This window comes from Megascapheus bottae, chromosome 14 (assembly GCF_031878675.1).
Source record: "Megascapheus bottae isolate mThoBot1 chromosome 14, mThoBot2.hap1, whole genome shotgun sequence".
In the NCBI taxonomy this organism is placed as follows: Eukaryota; Metazoa; Chordata; class Mammalia; order Rodentia; family Geomyidae; genus Megascapheus; species Megascapheus bottae.
Genome location: NC_143522.1, coordinates 13,179,774 through 13,202,978, shown reverse-complemented (window position 1 = coordinate 13,202,978; position 23,205 = coordinate 13,179,774). Strand labels below are relative to the sequence as shown.

Below are 23,205 nucleotides of genomic sequence, written 5' to 3'. Positions count from 1 at the left end.
CTATTGCAGCTTTGCTGGGCATGTGTGGGAAACAGTCACACTACAGCAAGAAGGCTCAGGAAACCACAGTTTGAGGGTTGGCGTGGCCCCAGGCAAAGGGCTGGGAAGGCCCTCCTCCTGCTACCACACAGGGTGCTGGTGGGTTGGGAAGGAGGGATTTCTGATAGAACACAGACTGCTGCTTGGAAGGTCACAAGGAAGCAAGACTTGGACTCTCTTACTAGAAAGATAATACTAGCCAGAGATTAAATTCTGCAAGTAAAAAAAAAAATGTCTTCCAGAAGGCACTCCTTTTAGCTTTCACTTAGGCTTACTAGTGGGGAGCAGAGTTAACAGCTCTCCCTGTAATAAAAGAGCTCTGGCAAATGCATTTTTGAGAACTAAGGAAGGTAAAGTAGCAATTACCAACCTCTATTTGAGTTGGTCAATGTTTTTTGTGTCCCTTTTATTTATATTCTAGTGGGAGAGATACATGAGACATCACTGTCTCCACATTTGATTTAGATCTAACTTGGACAATGTTCTTATCACAAAGTATATAAAGTCACACACGTGTAAGTATGTTCCCATCTAGCAGCTAATATACAGGGACAGAGTGTTTTCTTGAACATGTAAGTCACTAAACACTAATGTGACAACTACAGGGCTGATAAGAGCAGGTCAGTAATAACACACGGATTTAGAATTGTGCACAAGTCTCTGGTGCTGGAAAACCCTGGAAGGCAGTGAGGGTAAGGTTAGCTATTCATATACTAGCAAAGGCAAGCTTCCAAAAAGGCCAGTGTCTCATTGTTTGGTGTCCTTGAGGTTCTCCATTCACGATGTTTGTCAGCAAGAAAAGATTATTTTTATCTTTGGTTTTCTTTTGATTATCTATGAGGAACAGCTTATGTCTCATAAAAATGGGCCACATAATATTCTTTCATGAAGAAAAGAAGAGGAAAAAGGAGAAAGGTAAGTAAGAGGTCCTTCTATATGGTAAGGTATGAATAAGCCTGGAGGATATTGTGCTAAGTGAAATAAGCCACTTACAAAAAGAGAACTCCTATATTTTGCTACTTTTGAGAAATATCCGAAGTAATCAAAACCACAGAAACAGAAAGTAAAAATGGTGGCTATCAGAGTCTGGGAGGAGAAGCAGAAAAGGATGGATTGTTCAGTGAGTATAGAATTTCAATTTTTAGAGATGCTTGTGATCTGGGAAGTAACCCATCAGGTGGGGATGAGCCCCACTACACCATACTGCCTTCTTTATTTATGTTATGCCAACTCCCTGTTAAAGTGGTTCTATTTAAATCTCTTTTCCAAAGTAAATATAAAACAAACCAGTTACTATGTCAAACTCTTATCAGATGCATATATACAACAAAGATTTCATTTGCTTTTCTCTAAAATCATTCTTTGTAGAGAGAAAGGCCAGAAAAAACCCTCATTTAATTATTTTAAATATTAAAGACTACATATAGGGGGCTTGGCATGAATACTTTTAATCCCAGCATTTGGGAGGCTGAGGTAAGAGGATTACAAATTTGAGGCCAGTGTGGATCACAGTAAATTCCAGCGTCAGCTTTGGCTACATAATGAAAGTCTGTCCCCCCGCCCCCCCCAAAAAAATGGTTCTTGTCAGGCACTGATGACTTATGCCTGTAATCCTAGCTACTCAGGAAGCTGAACTCTGAGGATCAGTTTGAAGCCACTCCAGGCAGCAAAGCCTGTGAGAAATGGATGTATGACTCAAGCAACTGAATGGTTGAATGTCAGTTAGCTACTAGGTCCTGAGTTCAAGCCCCAGGATGGCACACACATGCATGCACGTGCATACGCACACACGTCTCAGCTCAGCAATGACCTTAGCTTGCAAGCTCAGTCGATAAAACAAAAGAGAATTCATGATATAATCATAATCATCATTATCATCATCATCATCATTTGTGTGTGCCAGTCTTAGGGCTTCAACTCAGGGCCTTAGTACTGTCCCTAGCCACTCGAGTCACAATTGCACTTCTGGCTTTTTTGGTGATTAACTTGACATAACAGTTTCACAGACTTTCTTACCTGGCTTCAAATCTTGATCCTCAGAACTCAGCTAGGATTACAGGCATGAGCCACCAGTGCCTGGCTTAATGATCTTATTTTTAAACTGTTTTGTTTATCTACGCTATTTATTTTATTAACTATTTATTTATACACCCATTCCATTAGTCGTTTGTTTGGCAGAAATGTGATCTGAACTGTGGGCTTCATCTGTTCTATCACTTGAGTCATGTTCCTACCCATTTTATTTTTCATTTGCTAAGAGTTAGTGGGAATTATTTGTGTAACAGGGCCTTTAATCTCCTAACAACATGCTTGCATCTTATGTCTCATAATTTTATAATGAAATAGCAAATAGCACTCTTTTAAGCTCCCTTACAACATTAAATTTGAGTTTATAAGTATAAACTCATCTGTCACTTGAATGTATAATGTGTTTTATTTGGCCCAGAACAATACCTCGTTGGCCTACTGTACAGATCTCACACAAACCTTGCCATCATATATTTATTAAGTAGTTTTCCTATGGCTCACCATCTCAGGTGGATAAAGTTTTTCATGTTGAAGTCTGTCTTTCATCATCTTACACAGAGATACTGCTTTTTGAGTCCATCATAGGCACCAAAAATGAAAAACAAACCACAAGTCACGGAATGTGGCCGTAGAAACTGTTCACCACGTCCTATGGCAAATTACATTTGAGCAGTGCAAAACACAAAAGCTGTTCTGAAGCAGCTGAAATAAAGAGCTGCCTCAATATTCACAACCAGACTAATGTCTAGGTGTTCACTAATGGCACTATGTTTCCTTTCATACTTGAGGAGGAGTGGGCAGCAGTGCAGTGACAATTTATTGATGATAAATCTGTAACTAAAGAGGAAACAAAGCTGCTTCTGTCAGGACAGATGACAGAGCTCAAGAAGCTTAAGAAGCCCTCTAAACCTCACCAGTGGACTGGAGGCAATTTTACATGTGATCAACCAGAAATTCTTCCTATGTGCCCATTTCTCTCTAATATTATAGGGAGACATTATCTTATAAAACAACCTGATAGTCAAGGAACTTGCAGGTTTTGTTTGATTCATTCAATACTGACCCTATTATTTAAGAATGAACCACATGGAAGAGTAGAATATAAGCATTTTTAAGATTTTTGGGCTCAAAAGTTCCTTAGTTTACTTATTTGGAGGTACTAAGTTTTAAAACTTCCATTTCCTAGGCAGGTGCTTGAGCCACATCCTCAGCTCTAAAGAATTCTTTATTAAAAGACATTTTTTTAAATTAAGTAGTTGAGGTAATTGGGGTAACATCTTAACCTCATAAATGTTTAATAAGCTTTCTGTTTTGAGACAGTATGTATGACTAGCTGGAGATCAGATAAGATACATGAAAGCAATTTTTCATAATATAGTTTTATATGTGTCAATTTGTGAATTTTAACTTAAAATTTATGTAGTAGGTACTTAACAGATGCTAGTTAGTGAATGCCTTATTATCAGTATATGGCTTGATAACCAACAGCTTAGATTACAAAGGCTAAAAGAGTTGGGTTCAAAACCCAGTTCTTCCATTTATTACTTAGAAGCAATCCTGAGAAAACTGTGTGATGCTCTGCTTTTTTTTTTTTAAATCTATAAAACAGGGTCAGTAAGATGGAGGGCATTGTAAGGAATCAGTGAAACAAGACTAATACCTGGTAATCTAGCATCTAAGAATTATAATCCCTGTGATATAACCCACGAACACATATTTTCATCTCTATATTGGACTGACAGAAAATGTAGTTCAAAGAAGTTCAAGAAATTTCTCCTAGGTCATAGTCTAAACAAGATCAATATTTAAACCAAGAATTATCTGATTCTAAAGCTTGCCTGTCCAGAGCACTTATTTCCAAAACAAGGGGCTAGTTTTAATACACTACTCACGTACTTTCAGTGTATTCTTAATAGCTAAGAGAACAGTTTGGTTTGGCAAAATCTACTAAAAATGGTCCTTGTAAAACTTGTAAAAAGGAAAAGCTAGAAAATTTTATATGAGCTCTTGATAAAAGCAGAGAGAGAGAGAGAGAGAGAGAGAGAGAGAGAGAGAGAGAGAGAGAGAGAGAGAGAGAGAGAGAGAGAGAGAAAGAGAGAGAGAAAGAAAGAAAGAAAGAGAGAAAGAGGCAGAGACAGAGAGGCAACTATTCAATCAACCAATCAAAAACAAAGAAGCAGCTGGGAGCCAGTGACTCCTGAGGATGAATCTGAGTACAGGGGTTCGAGCCAGCTAAGGGAGAAAAGTCCCCACAAGACACTCATCTCCAAACAATCATTCAAAACTGAAGTGGAACTGTGATTCAAAGTGATAAGAGTGCCAGCCCTGAGCAAAATGAGCTCAGGAATAGTACTCCTGAGTTTAAGCCCCACAACTGATAAACAAACAAACAAAAAACCTCAAAGAAGCAGTAAATTATGACATGAGAGTCTACATGTCCTGGGGCATTAGCACATACACAAATTCGTCCCCTTGAATGTCTCCAGTCCAACCTTCCTTTCTGACACTCCAGTATGTACGCCTAAGGATACCGCCTGCAGCGCTAGACTGCTTGCCTGCTCTTCATGCAGTGCTGGGCAGCTCACATGTTATTGCTGGCTGCTTGGTATAAGGAGCTGGTGCCTGCTCAATTTCTCCCTCTCCCCTTCCCCCTACTACCTAAACACAGCAGCTGAAGACTTGTAGAAACAGTATTCCTTCCTGCAGGGTAGCATAATATTTCTACACATGCACTGAACTTTTGGGAGTGAAATAACAAGATATGGTTGGGTTTATCTGTGGAGCTGTGCATGTATGCACCCCAGTAGCTAGAAGCAGCCACCACAGAGCCCTGTAGATGTTCCTAGCACAGGGAATGGCCCCTGCCATCAAACTCTGAACCATCCCCGGTCATGTTAGTTACAGAAACAATTGTATAAGTGTTCTAAACTTGGTCATGTAGGAAAGGGGAAGTAAAGAGAGCAGATGTGTGAAGGATGGGAGGATCTAAGGATAATTTCCTACCTTCAGTTACCTTACTCATGCTATGAACTAAGTCTACTGAAAATTAAAGGGCTTTGTTTAGAAAGAGAACAGAAACAGTTAAGTATTATGTGCTTAAAATTCCTCCTCTCATGTGCTGTAAAAAGAAACTTCGGCAATCCTGCCTTTGCTATCAGTATGTCTTTAATTTTTTTCTGCCTTTTCTTTTTTTTTTGGTTTGGATGAGACAGAGAAGACAGAAAGAGAGAAAGAAGACAGGGGGGAGTGGATTGGGAGCAGAAGTTTAACAAAGGATCACTTTAACAGAAACTACTGAGTAATCACTCTGCCCCTATGCCAAGAATAACATCAGCTCAATGTCGGCAATTATAATCAGGTCAGTTGGGCCTCACAGCCCAGCCGGTGCAGCCCTTCTCATGGACCCCAGTATGCAGAGTTACTCATGGTGATGTCACCAGTAGTCAGTGGTCCAAGCAAGTCCCCCCAACTCTTCAGAAAGAAAAGTGTTTTTGTCTTTTACGCTAGGGCAAGAGGCCAGCATGAGAAGGAAGCAGAGAGAAGGCACAGTGGGCTAACAACTTATAACACATTCGCCCTGTCGTCCCTAACTATTAGGATTCGGTATTGCTCTTAAGTATCCAGAAACTTAGTTTCCATGAGTTAATATACCTGAAATGTGCTTGGAACACATATAAGCTTACAAAGTGATGACTACTGTTATAAAACAAAAAAGAAGGGATCTGCTTGTTCTTTATCTCTTGCTCATCCTAAAACATGAATCCTGACTGTTGAGCAGAATGTACCTTGATACGAAGAATGAGCAAGGAGGTATTTTGATAACTTATTTATGAGGAGACTGTGGGACATGGGGTAGAAAAGATGGCAACGTAGTTCCTGTTAAAAAATTACTGATTGAAATTTTATAAGGGTGATACTAAGTTTTAACACTTCCTGACTCCCTTCTAAAGGACAGAAAATGACCCAAAAGGAGAAAATTTCATTTTCTTCCTTTGGATGGGTGGTTCTGAGTGTAATTCCCACAAAAGTGGCATTAGCATCCCCTGGGGACTTGCAAAAAGGGAAAATGACTGAACCCTCACTTCTTTAGTATCAGAAGTGATGGAGGTGGTATAATCAGTATATTAACTGGCTCTTCAAGTCTGTCTCTTGCTTCAGAGGTCTAAAAATCAAATCTTGCTTGTTTTTGCGAATAAAGTTTTTTTGTTTTTCTTTTTTGCCAGTCCTGGGCTTGAGCTCAGGGCCTGAGCACTGTCCTTGGGCTTTCTCAAGGCTAGAGCTCTACCACTTGAGCCTCAGCACCACTTCCAGCTTTTTTCTATGTATGTGGTACCCAGGAATCGAACCCGGGTCTTCGTGCATGCTAGGCAAGCATTCTACCACTAGGCCAAACTCCCGGCCCGCGAATAAAGTTTTATAGGAAGACATCTGCACTCTTACACATATGATATATGCTTGTTTTACCTCCATCATGGAAGAGGTGAGTAGCTATAGCAGAGACTCACGGCCTGTAAAAGCTAAAATATCTACTATCTGCCTGTTTACAGAAAGAGTCTGTACACTGTGCTTGGGTCTAAAACAATGTTTTTCAAACTGCTAGTTTTATAAAGCATAGTTTTAGGTTTATTTATTTTTAAATCATGATTTCTGGCAAATCGACAGGGCCACAAAATTTCTAGGATCCCTGTCTCCTCAGGTGTGGATTCAGTGTATGGCAATTTTTAGACTTACAAATGCAATGCTAAACAGAGATTCTTATTCTGCTGAAGTGGTTAGAGTTGCCATTTCCTAACTCTCATCCTGATCAGAACATGGCTTCTTGAAATTAATACCTTTAATATGTTAGTCATATAAGTGCTCTGATTAAAGGCAGAAAAGAATGGAAAACTTTTTTTTTCTTTTTGCCAGCCCTGGGCCTTGAACTCAGGGCCTGAGCACTGTCCTCGGTCTTTCTCAAGGCTTGCGCTCTACCACTAGAGCCACAGCACCATTTCCAGCCTTTTCCTATGTATATGGTACCAAGGAATCAAACCTGGGTCATCATGCATGCTAGGGAAGCACTCTTACCACCAGGCCAAACTCCAGGCCCAAGAATGGAAAACTTTGCATGTAATAGGTGAAAGGCCATGAAATCTTTCCCTAAACACTTTCCAGAGATCACTATGTGAAAGGCACTATTTATAAAAGTATTGTTGTATGATATTTTATAATAATATAATATAATATATAAAGTCCCCTTTTAACATCCTACTCTCAAAACAGGCATCTCTTGTGGATGAATGTAGGTAAATCCAATTTCAATTCTATCTACTAGTCTCCGATGGATAGTTAACCAAATATTTAGTTGCCTACACTTTAGAAAAATGAACCCAAAGCAGGAGTAGTTCATTAAGAAAGTGACATCTCTAATCAAAGGATTAACCCAAGGACAGAAATATAGGATACACTGAGTGCAAATCAAGCTTTTCAACAACTTGGTGGTAATTATAATGGTGAGGCTTAAGTAGCTAAGCTAAAAACAAAGGCTTTAAATTTATTTAGGGCTCTGATTATGTTAGGCAGTGATCTATCCCCCCCCTCTCCCCCAGAGCTGAGCCCTGAACTCTGGACTTTGCACTTGCCAGGGAAGTACGTTTCCACTAAGCTAAATCCCTAACCTCTGGCCCTCAACTCCTCTAGATGTTAGAATATTTAATATATGTGCTATTTTGTCAATTAAAACTATTAAACCCAATAGAATTTAGTTTCCTTAGCTCTTCCCTACAGTCCTAGACATTTATCCTTATTCACTTTAACCTAGTTTCAGTTTAGAAGAAAGGTAAAGAAATAGAATGATGCTTTTACATATAAAATCATGATGGATGATTTTTTTTTGTTCCTTCTGCAGAAGACATAAGATAACACACTTCTTGGGAGTTCTGCCTCCTTTAGAAGATAATCTTGACATTCTAAAAACATGCTTTCCATATACTTCATAGTTCAATGAAACTAAATCATTATAATCCTCAGGGAAAAAAATCCACAAAAGAGCAGTCATCTAAATTTTCAAAGGTATGTGAGTTGCTGGAATCTAATCAAAAGCATGAGAAAAGTTTAAAAAAGAAATTGTCTCTGAAAGTGAAAATCAGCAAAAATGGCCTCTTCTACTCCAAAGCCTTGATGCCCTGCGAACATTTATTTTTTAAAAAATTGCCCACTCTTTGAAGATATTGAGATGTGATTCAAAAGGGACCAATAATGTAGATTAATTAATTAATTAATGAGGCACCACTTCCAGCTTTTTCTGTGTATGTGGTACTGAAGAATCGAACCCAGGGCTTATTGCATGCTAGGCAAGCACTCTAACACTAGACCATACTTTTGGCCCCAGTACTAGAGCTTGGAACTCAGGGCCCTGTGCTTTCTAAGCAGTCAATGTACCACTTGAGTCATACCCCCAATCCTCTTGGCTTCTCTTATTTTTCAAATAGGTTCTTGATTTTTTCAGTCCAGTCTGGACTGCAATCCTCCTAGAAGGCTTCTCACACAGCTAGGATAACAGGAGTGTATCAGTACATCCAGCTTTTTATTGGTTGGGATGAGGTCTTTTGAATTTTTTGCCCAGACTGGTTGCAGATTATGATTTTCCTCATCTCAGCTCCTGCTTACAGATGTGAGACACTTTACTTTCTTGAAGGCTTATCTTATTTGTCAACTTGATTACATTGAGAGATGTCTAGGAAACTGGTAAAGCACAGCAGTATGTCTGTGAGTTATCTATGAGACACTTAGATTCTGAGGGTTCCTGTCCTAATGAATGGTCTAATCTACTAATGAATAGACAACTGGGAGTCAGGGGAAGGTGGGGACTAATTAAAGGAAGTAAGTCTAGGGTGACATATAAAGCTACTAGCACAACCATGTTCATTGTATCATAATCTATCATAGCTAACATACAGAACCAACCCAGATGCCCTCAGTAGATGATGGATCAAGATGTGGTATTTATATACAATAGAATTCTATGCTGCCATCAGAAAGAATGACAATGCCCATTCATAAGGAAATGGAAAGACTTGGGAAAAAATATTAAGTGAAGTAAGCCAGACCAAAAGAAACATAGGCTCCATGGTTTCCCTCATTTGCAATAACTAGTACACATCTAGGATTCTCCTAGCAGAGGATCACAACAGCTCAATAGCTATGTGCTTATGGCCTTATAGGATGAGGATAAGCAAAATGAACTTCAGGATATGGAACAATAGTTTTTTTTTTTGGGGGGGGGGGGTCATGGGGCTTGAACTCTGGGCCTGGGCACTGTCCCTGAGTTCTTCAGCTCAAGGCTACCACCCTACCCCTTGAGCCACAGTGCCACTACAGGAAACAAGTTTTATCTCTGTGTTTGTTGTTCGTAATCCACTGTGTGAAGTTATTTCCACCCCCCTTCTCTCTCTCCTTCTTTCTCTCCCTCCCTCCCTCCCTCCCTCCCTCCCTCCCTCCCTCCCTCCCTCCCTCCCTCCCTCTCCTTAGGGTTTATCTCATGTTGTTACTGTATCTGAATTTGGTACCTGGTATGTTGTATAATATACATTTGTTTGTTTGAAATAGGAAAAGGAAGGGGATAATCAAGATGATTGGGAGGAGGTGGGAGAAGGAAAACTGGGAGAAAAACATGGGAAAGGGTATTAAATGTTCAAGAAGTAATATACCAACTACTTGACAAATGTAACTGTAACCCCTCACTCCAACAATAAAATATAATTGATAAAAAAGGAAGGTCTCTAGGGGCACACCTTTGAAAGGTATAATGTGGCTCTGGCCTTGAGCTCTCTTGTTACTCTCTGTTTTCTGACCACAGTTTTTTCCTCCACCATGCTTTCCTCCACCATTTTTATCTGCCATGCCACAGTTGTAAAGCAATGAAGCCAACAGGTCATGGACTGAAATGTCTGGAGCTATGAGCTAAAACAAATCTTTTCTCCCTTAAGTTGATCTTCTCAAGTATTTGTCAAAGTGATAGAAAGAACTACTATAGTAGGTGAAAAGACAAGTAAGGATACAGGGAGTGATGACTATTGTTTTATTAGAAGGATGAAGAAAGACTTTGAAATGCTGCCTTCACCTGAAATAAATATGAATTCTGTATATACTGGGTGCATATTATATACTATGTTTTTATAGAAGAAGGAGGAGGAGGAAGAGAAGAGGAGGAGGAGGAGGAGGAAGAGAAAGAAGAGGAGGAAGAAGAAGAGGAGGAGGAGGAGGAGGAGAGGAGGAGGGGGAAGCAGTTAGCCTTTCAAGCCTACTAAACAACATGGGATCTGATTTTAATAATAATCCTCAACCATCAAGAAAAATATAGTAATGGTGGGTGGTATAGGCTGTTCTTCCTCCATCACTGGGCCATACCTGATTATACAGGTCCTTACATATATATTTAAAGAGTTTATTATTACCTACACTATAAGTAGAAACTCAACAACTTTTCCCTATGTGAAAGTTCTACTATCACAGCCTCACTGTTTCAAAATAGTACTAGCATGTGACAGATACTAAATAAACAACATTTGTGAAAGGAATAGCTATTGTTTATAGAAGATCAGCAAGCTAGTTTGTGATCATTTCTTTGCTATTATTTTAGATCATAAAATAGTAATATGCATTATGCATATGAAAGCTATGAAGGAAGGACAGTAGAAATACAAATGCTTAAAATGTTATTTTTAAGTGTCTGGAAAGCAGATGATCAGACATTCATTCAACAAAGACCACACTATAGAAAGGCAAATATAACAGTAAAGATTTTTGTGCATTCAAATATAATCCACAGATCAAATGCTGTTACATAACTCCGTTCAGCAAAGACACTATTATGACTCCAGAGCAGTTTGAAAAGGAGCTTTCCCAGGAACCATCCAATCCTGGAAAATGCCATCAAAGTTTTGGGAAATTAACCCTTCATTGCTCCTTCATTCACTTTAATTTTTTTTTTAACAGCAGTAAGGAAGAGAACAAGCACACAGAAACATTCATCTGGAATTACCTGATGCCGAGCTCGACTTTGGTCCAGAAGCTGCCGGGACTGAAGTTTCTGTTGTTCAAGTTGCTGGAGGGCAAAATGGAGTTGGTAACTGCCTGCTGTGGGGTGATACTTGTGCTGGGGGGCCACCCCTGTAGCCTTGCTATATGCGTTGTTCTCTACTTCTCCTTCCCAGGCAAGGCCACCTGTTTGGAGGCTCCTGGAGAGAGAAAGCAAATTTCTTAGAGAGGTTATATGAGCAGTCCAAAAGAAAGAAGAGAAATTTGTTAGACATTTTTCTTTAGAGAATCAGATTCAGGTTGCAATTACAAATCTACTTATATCATAAATTATCCAAGTCTTCTACTAACTAACTGTTTGGTTACTTCAGGTCTCTAATTTAGTACCCCCAACTTGTCTCAAATAGAGATTTCCAAATACTCAGTTAAGGCTACATCTATAAAATGCACTGTGAAGTCTATGAACGAAAAGGTTTTTAATTTGATAAAATCTTCCCTGTGGCCTGATTGGCCACATCCCTTACTCAGGGATGGGATGCCCAGTCAAGAATTCTTCCATGGGGGGAAAACCAAGACGGGTGGGGAGTGTGTGTGTGGGGGGAGGGATACGGGTACCAAGACATGTGAAAGGGTATCAATGTATGTGAATTAATGCACCTTCTATCTGGCAAATATCATGTAACTCTTTTACTAATTACAAAAAAAAAAAAAAAAAGAATTCTTCCAGTTAAGCAGCTCATCTACATGCTTGGAAAACTATACCAAAAAGCTCAGAACTTACTGGTCTTCAGTGATCCCTTTGGAAATGCCTCATTGGGGGGGGGGGACAAGCAAGGAGAGAAGAGGGAGGGAGGGAGGGAGGGAGGGAAGGAGAGAGAGAGAGAGAGAGAGAGAGAGAGAGAGAGAGAGAGAGAGAGAGAGAGAGAGAGAGAGAGAGAGAAAACCCCTTCCTAAGGGGTTTCCAAAGGTATAGTGAAATATGGCAATCACCAGTGAAATACAAAAATGCCTAAATAAATTAACAAAATGTTAACACTGCTCACAAGTAAGGTATTGAATGGTAGTAAGGCATTACATGGTTATGAAAGAAGCCAGGGAACCTATCATCTCTTTTCTCATTACCTGACTGAAGGTAATACATAAGCAGCAGACTGAATAGCTAAAGATGTTGAATGAGCTGTTGAGCAGAAGGAACAGTGGAGAGAGGTTTTTAGTTTCAAGAAAAGAGGTTAAAGGCAGGAAGGAGTGGGTCCCCAAGGAACTAATAATACAATGAGAGAAGACAGGTGAAAAACAAGGACCTTCTCTGGCTGAGTAAACACGAGGCCTACAGGCCAACAAGGCTAGCTCCTATTTGAAGTGAACTGAAACTATTATTTATGATCACTGGACTAAGGGTCAGAAAAGTCACCCATAGTAATTAGCTTGCTGCAATCTAGATTCAGGGATTAGATATCAGAGGAATTATATAATATGTAGATGATATCAGAATTCATCTCACTGGGTAACTAGATGGGTTTTGCTTGCTAACACTTGTTGCATATCAGAAATCTGAACTAAGCCCCCTTAATTTGGGGAGGCCATGTGACCAGAGGCAGGGTCTAGACATGCATGGAGTGTAGGACAGTGGAAAACAGACAATCAAATAAGGGACCCTGGACAAGAAAAGAAGCATGTTCTTCCAATTGCACATATATTGAACAGAGTGGAACCATCATAAGCATTTACAATGAAACCTGTTTCTAATCTCATCAGTAACATAAGCTCAGCTTGCAAATCACAAAAGGAAATTTCTCAAGCAAGCCGAGGCTTTTAGCATAGAGACAGGAAGTTTTGTAGTGCAAAACTATGTGAGGATCGGGGGGTGGGTATGCTCAGCTGTATAATGTAATGAGGGCCACAAGAAACCTGCTTGCTCTGAATGATAGTGGGGCTGCTCAGGCCATGGTGACTCACACCAAAAGCACAATCTAGGATACATGGTATTGGAAGGCAACAACGGCTGATACAGAGGAGGCTGGGTGTGTTATACTGTGGGATTTTCTTGATTTCTGGTTTCTGAGTCTATAAATCTAAGTATTTCTACAACTTCTAATAGCTTTCCTTTCCATTCCAAATTCCATCCCATTTTCTTGAACTTGAATTTATCCTATACTAATAGTAATTTATTTTCCACCCGACTGAAATTCTGAGATTCAATCATTCTCTCTAAAATTTCACAAGAGTCCTTATCCAAAATGTGTGTGTGTGTGTGTGTGTGTGTGTGTGTGTGTGTGTGTGTGTACCCACTTAAATATAATTTTTTTTTGCCAGTCCTGGGCTTGAGCTTCGGGCCTGAGCACTGGCCTTGGGATTTCTCAAGGCTAGCGCTACTACCACTTGAGCCACAGCACCATTTCTAGCTTTTTTCTGTGTATGTGGTACTAAGGAATTGAACCTGGGTCTTTGTGCATGCTAGGCAAGCACTCTGCCACTAGGCCAAATTCCCCAGCCCCTTTAAATATAAAATTTATGTTTTGTATATACCCTGTACACAAAGCCTATAGAGCTCAGCTGCTCAGGAGGTTGAGAAAGGGAAGTTGCTCAGAGTTTGAAGCCAGGCTGGGCAAAATATGTCCCTTGGTCCTCCCCGCTGCCCCCCCAAAAAGTAACTGGTAGGCATCTGCATGTCTTCCTAAATACAACAACCTCAGCCTATAAAAAACTTCATTTTACTGTTTACATCACAATGTCACTCCCTAGGTGTAACATTTCTATAACTGCCTTCTGACTGTATATACCAACTTTCTACCAAACACATAGAAAGGCTCTGTTTTTTCTCCCCCCCCCCTCTGGTTTATTATCTGTTCCATCAAATGGACATGGTTTTTAGGAAACTTAAGAGGAAATCATAGCAATGCATAGCAAAATCTCAGCATGCAGTTACTCCCTCTACAAAGACATGCTTTTAGCACCAAGGTTCTTGAGGGTGATGAGCATTCACAAGAGCAGATGGTGGGGTGAGGCAGAGAACTGTGGCAGTTGTACACCACTGTGAATCCACTGGCCATTTCTCCAGTTCACTCAATCCAATCTGTGCCAAACTAGAGCAACTTGGTATAAGGATGCCCTTGTCCCTCCTGACGGGGTTGATGTGTTTATGTGTGGTATTACTGACATTTAATAAGTAGAGCTTAAGGCTGCTAAATAACTAGAAATGTCACATATAAGAAAAAAACATGTGAAAATGCAGATGGTACTTCTGATGACAAACACAGTGACACTTTCAGGAATATGTGGATATTTAAGAATAGCAGAGGCTATATTTTCTTCATCTATAAATTCTCTACCACAAACAAAGTAGCCCTGGCACTCAGTAAGTGCAGCAAACCCTATAGATGACAAGAGTCTCACGAGCAGTGAGCTACGTGATTGAAGAGGCATTGTGATGTCAGGAGAATCTCCCTTGGCTTTGGGGGATATTTCCAGGGATACAATTAGCATGATCCTACAGGAAATGAGTACTATGTGTCCCATTACAAATGCTTCCCAGAGCAGCTGGACTTGAGTCATATTCAGGGAGACCAAATGAATGAGGAGAGCATTGCAGGGAAAGGGTTCTATACAGCATGATCTTCATTCAGTCCAACTAACTTCTCTACATCTTTATAACGTTTTCTCAGCAGCAAAATAGAAATATAATGTCAGTACCTATCTCATATAGTTGTTTAACAACACAAGTGGAATATTGGCAAATAGGAAGGCCAAGGAGAGGGAGAGGGTGAGGGAGGGGAAAAGAGGGGGAGAAGGAGAGGGTAAGGAGAGGGAGAAAAGGAGGGAAGGAGGGGAGAGAAGGAGAGAATGTCCAATAAGCACACGAGAAATTCTCACCATCAGTAGTAACAGGGCAATGCAAAAATAAAAAAATCCTTAAATCTCTTAAAATGATGAAAACTATATGTTAAAATAACTAAAAATAAAAAAATCAGAGAGCAATATTAAATTTTGGTGACCACATGAAGTAAGCTAACTCTTATACATTGCTGATTGAGTGTAAAACAATCTCAGAAAACATAAGTCAGTTGTTTGTGAAGTTAAAATACATTTACATAAACTTACAACTCTACTCTAAAAAGTATTTATCCAAAATAAAAACATGTATACAAAAGAAGCTTAAAAGAATTTCCACTGAACTTGTATTCATAACTGTCTAGAATCTGAACCAATCTAATATCATTAGGAAAATGAATAAACTGTCACATATTCATATGGTACAATGCTATTCAAGTGAAAAGGACTCAACTACTAATATAAGCAATAAAATAGGTGCTTGAAAATGTGTTGGAAAGGCAGACATAAAACAATATAGTATGATCCCACCTAAAATGGAATAGGCAAAGGTAACCTATCGTGGAAGAGGTAACATGGTTGTTATGGAGACTAGCAGTATTGACTGGAGAAGCACATGAGGAAATTCTGAAGTGAGATGAAAAAAAAAATTTATATATATATATATATATATCTGTGGTCACATAGATATATAAGATGGTTGAAACATGGAATTGAATGTGTAAAATATATGTTCTTTGGCTCAGGTAAATTATACTTCAAGTTAAAAAGAAGACAAACATGAAGACATATTCCTTTCATTAAAACCTCAGCTATTATTTACTGTTCTGTGTATATGTTATACTGCTTTTTGATTTTAGTTATAAAATTACATTTTTTCTTCATATGGTAAAATATATGCCTGAGGAGTTGTTTCATTTCAATCCAATGCAACTCACATTTACTAGATACTGTTCCTAGGCATTTAGGGAATATAGAGAAGAAAAACATGAAGTTCCTGCTCTTAAAGAGCTCACAATCTGAACAAATGAAGTCAGACCCAGGAAGATTTTGGAACATGTGGATTTCCAAGGCATTTACAGAACCCCTTGGAAAGAAGAATAATGTTAGGTGGGAGAAAGGGAGACCCTGCCTATTCTAACTATATACAAATCTACTATTCTACAGGATGACATAATCTGGCATGAAGTTCTGAAGCAAGAAGAATACAAATACAGTGATACTGATGTACATGAGCACTGTAGCTGAAAGGGAGAAAGAAAGGCTGGTTCTGAAGAACTAAGCCTGACAATATATTATGACATAGTGAGAAGGGAGTCCAGAAGTCATGATAGTTAAGTTTAGTACTAAAATTACATAGTATAGGCTCTGTGAATAAAAAAAAATACATCTGACTACAAAATGCCTTCAATGAATGACTGAGAACTAATTTGATTAGTGAAAAAATAAAGTTGTCAAATGAATTTAGATACAAATTGAGTAACAGTGAAACCTTTTACTAACATTTTTAAAAATCTACATGGTAAATTATGAATTAGCTCTAACTGCTGAGATGTGTTGACTGGGACACTGACAGCAAGACAAGTAAAATTAGTACCTAACATTATTTAAGTGGAATGAGCTTCATGGGCCTTACAGCTGAGTTCATTTTCTTTGTCACAGGTGCTTTGATTCTCAGAGAATATATATATATTGAAATGATATTTAAAATAATCTGTAGTAATGTTATGGTATACTAAGGAAACTAACTTTTAACCTTTTGTTCCTTGTACCCTTTTCTCTTTTGAGTCTACAGAGTTATGTTAAGAGGGTTCTTCTGCAGGAAAAGCTGAAGTGTAAGAGTCAGTACTGGAGATGTGAAAAAGCTCAGAAATAACTTGGAAAAATCATGTGAACTTTTGACAACCTGCATGCTCAGTTGAAAGCACAGGACTATAATACAAAATTCTAAGCGCAAACTGAACTTCCTGCTTGAGAATGGGGTGAAAGGGCTTAAAAATATTTTGTTTATTTGATATGATGAGAGGTTCTTGGGAAAGGATTAAAGAAATAACCCGAGAAAGAAGGCAGAAAAGAGGTTGTGAGTGCTGGAAACAAATCAAAACCAAAGCATAGCTGGGTTAGAGAATTCTGTAGTGGAACCTTGTACCGTTGCATCCATACCACCGATTCTGAACTGGACCATCCTAGAATAGAAGCAGCTTTGGGACCTAAAGTTGGGATCCACAACAAGACTGCTGGTTCAAAACCTTGTCTCCACTAAAAGCAACACATTTAACATCTCTGAACTGTGGTTTCAATTGTAAGAATAAAAATCCATCGCACTTCTCAATGGCCTAGTCCAAGGATTAAATGTGATAATCCATGTAAAGCATTTTTAGTTTAATGTCTGGCAAATGTAAGAAATGCTATTAACATTCTTTCTATGGAGAGTAAATCTAAGCTTTTGAATGGGGTGAGGGGATACAGCAGGCGTACTAAGAAACAGGTGTGAGCAATTCTATCACTTTACAGAAAGAAGAGAGATAAAGTTGTATTTCTAATCCCCTTACCAAGTGCTGTGACCTTGTGGGGTCACCTAGTAATAAGCAAGGGAAGCAAAACTACTAAATACAAACAAGGCCCGAGTCACTAGGGAAATGAATAGGAGCACATTGTCTTACTTTCTGTAATGCAGCTCAGTAGCCCCTGCTGGAGGGGACTTGCTCATGATGGAAAGTGTGCAAACCATGGGCAGGAGAGTTGGGTTTACTAGTGGTACTGTTGACCGGGAAGAGATCAGTGAGGGAGATTACAACCCTTCCCTCTGTTTCCCCTCTTCTAAACCTAAATCACCAGCAATGATCTACTCACCCTCTTTAACTTCTGCAAGTAGGGGTCTTGGGCCGGGAGTTTGGCCTAGTGGTAGAGTGCTTGCCTAGCATGCATGAAGACCCACATACATAGAAAAAAAGTTGGAAGTGGTGCTGTGGCTCAAGTGGTAGAGCTCTGGCCTTGAGAAAGTCTCTAGCACTTGAGCCACAGTGCCACTTCTGGCCTTTTCTGCATATGTGGTTCTGGGGGAATTGAACCCAGGGTTTTATTTATTTATTTATTTATTTTTGTGGGTCATGGGGCTTGAACTAGGCCTGGGCACTGTCCTTATGCTCTTTAGCTCAAAGCTACTACCCTACCCTTGGGCCTGGACAAGCCCTACTTCCTGTTTTCTAGAGGTTAACTGGAGATAAGAGTCTCAAGTCCTTTTGTACCGGAGCTGGCTTTGAACCTTGATCCTCAGATCTCAGCCTCCTGAGTAGCTAGGATTATAGTCATGAGCCAACACACCAGGCCCAAAGCAGCATTTTTTTGGGGGGGGGGGCAGTTCTGGGCTTGAGCTCAGGGCTTGAGCACTGTCCTTGGACTTTCTCAAGGCTAGAGCTCTACCACTTGAGCTCAGCGCCACTTCCAGCTGAGGAATTGAACCCGGGTCTTCGTGCATGCAAGGCAAGCACTCTACCACTAGGCCAAACCCCCAGCCCCACAAAGCAGCATTTTTTAAAGAAGAAAAGCAATACATTTTTTTTTTTGGTCAGCCATGGGGCTTGAACTCTGTGCCTGGGTGCTGTCCCTGAGCTCTTCAGCTTAAGGCTACTGTCCTACCTCTTGAGCCACAGGGCCACTTCCCACTTCTGGTGGTTAATTGGAGATAAGAGTCTCATGGACTTTAGTGCCTGGGCTGGCTTTGAACCTCAATCCTCAGATCTCAGCCTCCTGAGTAGCTAGGAGTACAGGCATGAGCCACCATGCCCAGTGAAAAGCAATATATTTTTTAATGTTTTAAAAATGAAGAACGCAAAAAGATTTAAAGACAAAATCATCTGTGACCTAACAATCAAGAATGCCTACTATAAATATTTTGTGAAAAATATTTTTTTTTCATGACAGTCTCACTTATTTTAGCACATGCTTACCTGGAACTTGTAAGCTTCCTGTCTCAGCCTCCCAAGTGCTAATCATAGGAGTGCATACTCATTTAATGGTGTGAATTTTCCCTCTGTATTTCCCTCACTCAAACAGAGATTCTGTACAATTTGCTTTTTTCCATGTCATTTTTATTTTTGCCAGTCCTGGGGCTTGAATTCAGGGCCTGGGCACTATCCTGTACTTCTTTTGCTCAAGGCGCTATAGCACTTAATCACTTGAGCCACAGGGCCACATCCAACCTTTTCTGTTTATGTGGTAGTGAGGAATTAAAATCCAGGGCTTCATGCATGCTAGGCAGGCACTCTACCAGTGAGCCATATTCCCAGCTCTTCATTGAATTATGAACATTTTTATTCATGGGAATATTAGTTTTAGAAAGTTCTTATTCCACTGTTAATTATAGTCAACTCAAACTTACTAGCTTTTTCTCATACTTAAGGGTTGTGAATGGTTCCTAAAAAGACTAAACATAGAGCTCCCCTATGACCCAGCAATCCCACTCCTGGGCACTTACCCAAATGTCCATAAACAAGGCCATACTGAAGCTACTAGCACAACGATGTTCACTGCAGAATTATTTACCATAGCTAACATAGGGAACCAACCCAGATGCCCCTAGTAGATGGATGGATCGAGAAAATGTGATATTTATACACAATGGAATTCTATGCTGCCAACAGAAAGAATGATATCACCCCATTTGTAAGGAAATGTAATGACTTGGGGGAAAAAATCATATTGAGTGAAGTAAGCCAGACCCAAAGAAACACAGGCTCCATGGTTTCTCTCATTTGTAATAATATATGTCTAGGATTTCCCTAGCAGAGGATCATAGTAGCTCAAAAGCTATGTGCATAGGATAATGTGAAAATGAACTCCAGGATATGGAAACAAGAGGTTTATCTTTATGGCTGTTATTTTTAATGTCCTATGTGAAGTTATTTCTTTCCCCTTTTATTTTTATTTTCCCTTATGGTTTATCCTATTATTACTGCATATGACTTTGATACCTGGTGTACTGTAATTCTTTTTTCCTTCTCTAAGGGGTGCCAAATCTTGTAACCTACTAGATTTTGGTTTGAAACAGACATCCCAATTACTGATTTATATATTTAACATCTAAATCTAATGCTCCCCCTTCCTCTTCCAGTATATGAGCTTGCTTTTTGTATTTTAGTCATGCAATGAATCACTATTACCACATTACAGACCTGAAGCAATAATTAATAATCATAAGAACTGTTCTTTGGGCACAGTAATACAATAAAGAATATCAGAGTGATTTATTATTTTAACTCTTGGTGAGTTCCATTTTTCCTGATGAGTTGAGGGTTTGAATAGGACAGAGATAGGCATCAAAAACTAAAAATGTAACTAAGGGAAAGACTGCATATCAATCAGCACTTGAAAAATAACTCTATACATCTTCATAAAAATTATGAAAGCAAGAGTAGGGCCATAGAATAAGACTGCTCAAAGATCAAGATGCTTTATACTTATAAGCTGATTTGTTGAATGGTAACTCCTTTGTACAGCAAAAGATGATAAAAATACAAAATATTATAAGGTAGCTCAAAAAACCAATTTATAAAGAGAGCACCACTCCCCCAAATCAGAAGAGATCAAGAGATTAAGTAAGGTCCAGGATAATATATCCAATTGGATAATATATCTATTCTGAAGCACAGAATCACAATCAATTGACAGAGTTGGCTTCTGTTAATAATTTGATAAAGGGAGATGTAGCAAAGGAAAAAAAGCATGCACGCAACAGTGATGACAGGGAAAAAACTAAGGAGGAAGGCTTTGGGTTAACTGCATTTGATTTTATTTAACTATGACAATGACATAAGTTTGAGAAGGACACTCTGAGTTATAATATTAAAAAAAAACCCAGAGCTTTCAAAAGTGCAGTGAGATCACAGCAAGCTAGACTTGACAATGGATTCAGAATGTGGACCAGACTTCTGCTGTCTCCACACCCCTACCACTCCATGATTGATGGAATGGTCCCCAGGAGGAGGAAATAAGGACAAATTTGGATTTCATAGTACATCTGGCAAAGATATACTATGGGAGCAATGCTTATGGAACACAAAGCTGGATATTAAACCAATCTTTTCAAAATTCAGTTCACAGCCTTGTTCTAGAAGGCAACTCAGGATTCTGGGGGGTCAGACATTGTGTAGACAGAAAATCTTAGGGCCATTATCTATTAGCTTGCTCCATCTCAGAAGATAGGCTGATCCTTGGCCTTAGGAACAAGAAATATCTTTGATCGAGCACTTTATTTTGGCATAACCAGCATACCACATGGAGCTTGAAAAATGTAGCGGTGAGCTAAAAAAGAAGTGAGCAAAGAGTGACCTTTAAGAGAGCCAAAGGAGAACTCCCTGACACCAGTTCATTCAACAATGAAGACTGGATCCAGCTCAGCAGGATTTTTCTCAAATCAAGGGAAATGGCTGGTGCCTTGTGACAATAATAGAGGTACACACAGTGCAGCTGGCCAGCCACCACCTAGGTTTCACACTCTGCAAAGACAAGCCAGGAAAAGCTATAAGCAGAAGACCAGTTTCCAAGAATTTCCACACTGACTTGTAGTCAGGTTCAAACTGGGTACACACAACAGCTTGCAAAGTGTCACCAATGTAGAATTTCTGCCCTGACACATCAGTTAAGACTTCCTTCATGTCTCTTCTTTTTCCCCAGGAAGCAAAACAGCAACTTGGCACAGTCAAATCCACAGTTTTTCTGGCTCCAGTAGCTTGCCTCTGCCCCTTCTTTCAGTTGGCCAAAGGAAACCAGAGACAACTCCAAAAACTCCACCCTTATTCCTTTTGAACCTCCTCCACCTGTCTTTTTTTCTTCTTTATAAGTAAAAAATCATTTTTATAAAGTAGGGAAAGTACCAGGGAAATCACAAGAAAGGAAATTTTATATTTTAAAAAGTAATAAGGTCAACTTCCTAATTAGTTTACTAGCTATGTCCTTTGCCATACAAAAGCCCTGCAGGTTAATGCAGTCCCACTTATCCAGCCTTTCTCTGATTTGTTGTGATTCTTGGTCCTTATTAAGAAAGTTTCCACCTGTGCCAAGGAGACCTAGTGTAACTCCTATTCCTTCTTGTAAAGTTTTCAGAGTGTCGGCTTTTACCTCCAGGTCTTTGATCCATTTGGGGTTAATTCTAGTACAGGGTGACAAAGAAGGATCCAACTTTAGTTTTCTGCAGGTGCTTAACCAGTTCTGCCAGCACCACTTGTTGAAGAGGCTTTCTTCCATTCTATTTTTTTGGCTCCCTTGTCAAAGATTAGGTGGCCATAGGTCTGTGGTTTAATATCTGGGTCTTCAGTTCTATTCCATTGGTCTTCAGGCCTGTTCTTGTGCCAGTACCAAGCTGTTTTGATAATTATAGCTCTGTAATAGAGTCTAAAATTTGGTATTGAAATTCCTCCTGCGCTGTTCTTTCTGCTAAGAAGTGTTTTTGCTACATTCCATATGAAATTTTGGATTGCCTCTTCTATTTCTTTAAAGAATGACATTGGGATATTGATGGGTATTGCGTTGAATTTGTAGATAGCCCTTGGCAAGATTGTCATTTTCACGATATTGATTCTTCCAATCCAGCAGCATAGGAGGTTTTTCCATTTCCTCAGTTCTGCTTTAATTTCCTTTTTCAAGGTTTTAAGAGTGGGAGAAGATCTTCACCAACCATACAACAGACAAAGGCCTCATATCTAAAATATATCAACAGCTCCAAAAATTGAATCAATCCAAAACTAATCTCCAAAGTAACAACCATCCCATTAAAAGATGGGCCAAAGACTTAAAGAGAGACTTCTCTGAAGAAGAAACAAAAATGGCCTATAGACACATGAAGAAATGCTCAACATCTCTGGTCATAAAAGAAATGGAAATCAAAACAACTCTAAGATTCCACCTCACTCCAGTCAGAATGGCCAGGATCATGAAAACTAATAACAACAGATGCTGGAGGGGATGTGGCCAGGAGGGATCACTACTACACTGTTGGTGGGAGTGCAAACTTGTTCAACCACTATGGAAAGCAATATGGCAGTTCCTCAAAAGACTAAACATAGAGCTCCCCTATGACCCAGCAATTCCACTACTTGGCATTTACCCAATCATCCAGAAACAAAGACATACTAAATCCACCAGCACAACAATGTTCATTGCAGCACTATTTACCATAGCTAAGATATGGAACCAACCTAGATGTCCCTCAGTTGATAAGTGGATCAACAAGATGTGGTATTTGTACACAATGGAATTCTATGCTGCTGTCAGAAAAAACGACATCTCCCCATT

At 39.4% G+C, this 23,205-nt stretch overlaps 1 protein-coding gene across 22 annotated transcripts in view; it reads right to left on the bottom strand.

Moving 5' to 3' along the window:
- Positions 1 to 23,205, bottom strand: part of Ttll5 (tubulin tyrosine ligase like 5) — a 249,727-nt gene that overhangs the window by 50,334 nt on the left and 176,188 nt on the right. For all 22 annotated transcript variants that reach the window (XR_016537574.1, XM_090344520.1, XM_090344522.1 and 19 more), the window contains one exon: positions 11,090 to 11,285. Coding sequence is in view for 21 of the 22 variants with exons in the window: in XM_090344520.1 (XP_090200646.1) it covers positions 11,090 to 11,285 (196 nt within the window). In the remaining variant the exon portion in view is untranslated. The remainder of the gene's footprint in view (positions 1 to 11,089; positions 11,286 to 23,205) is intronic.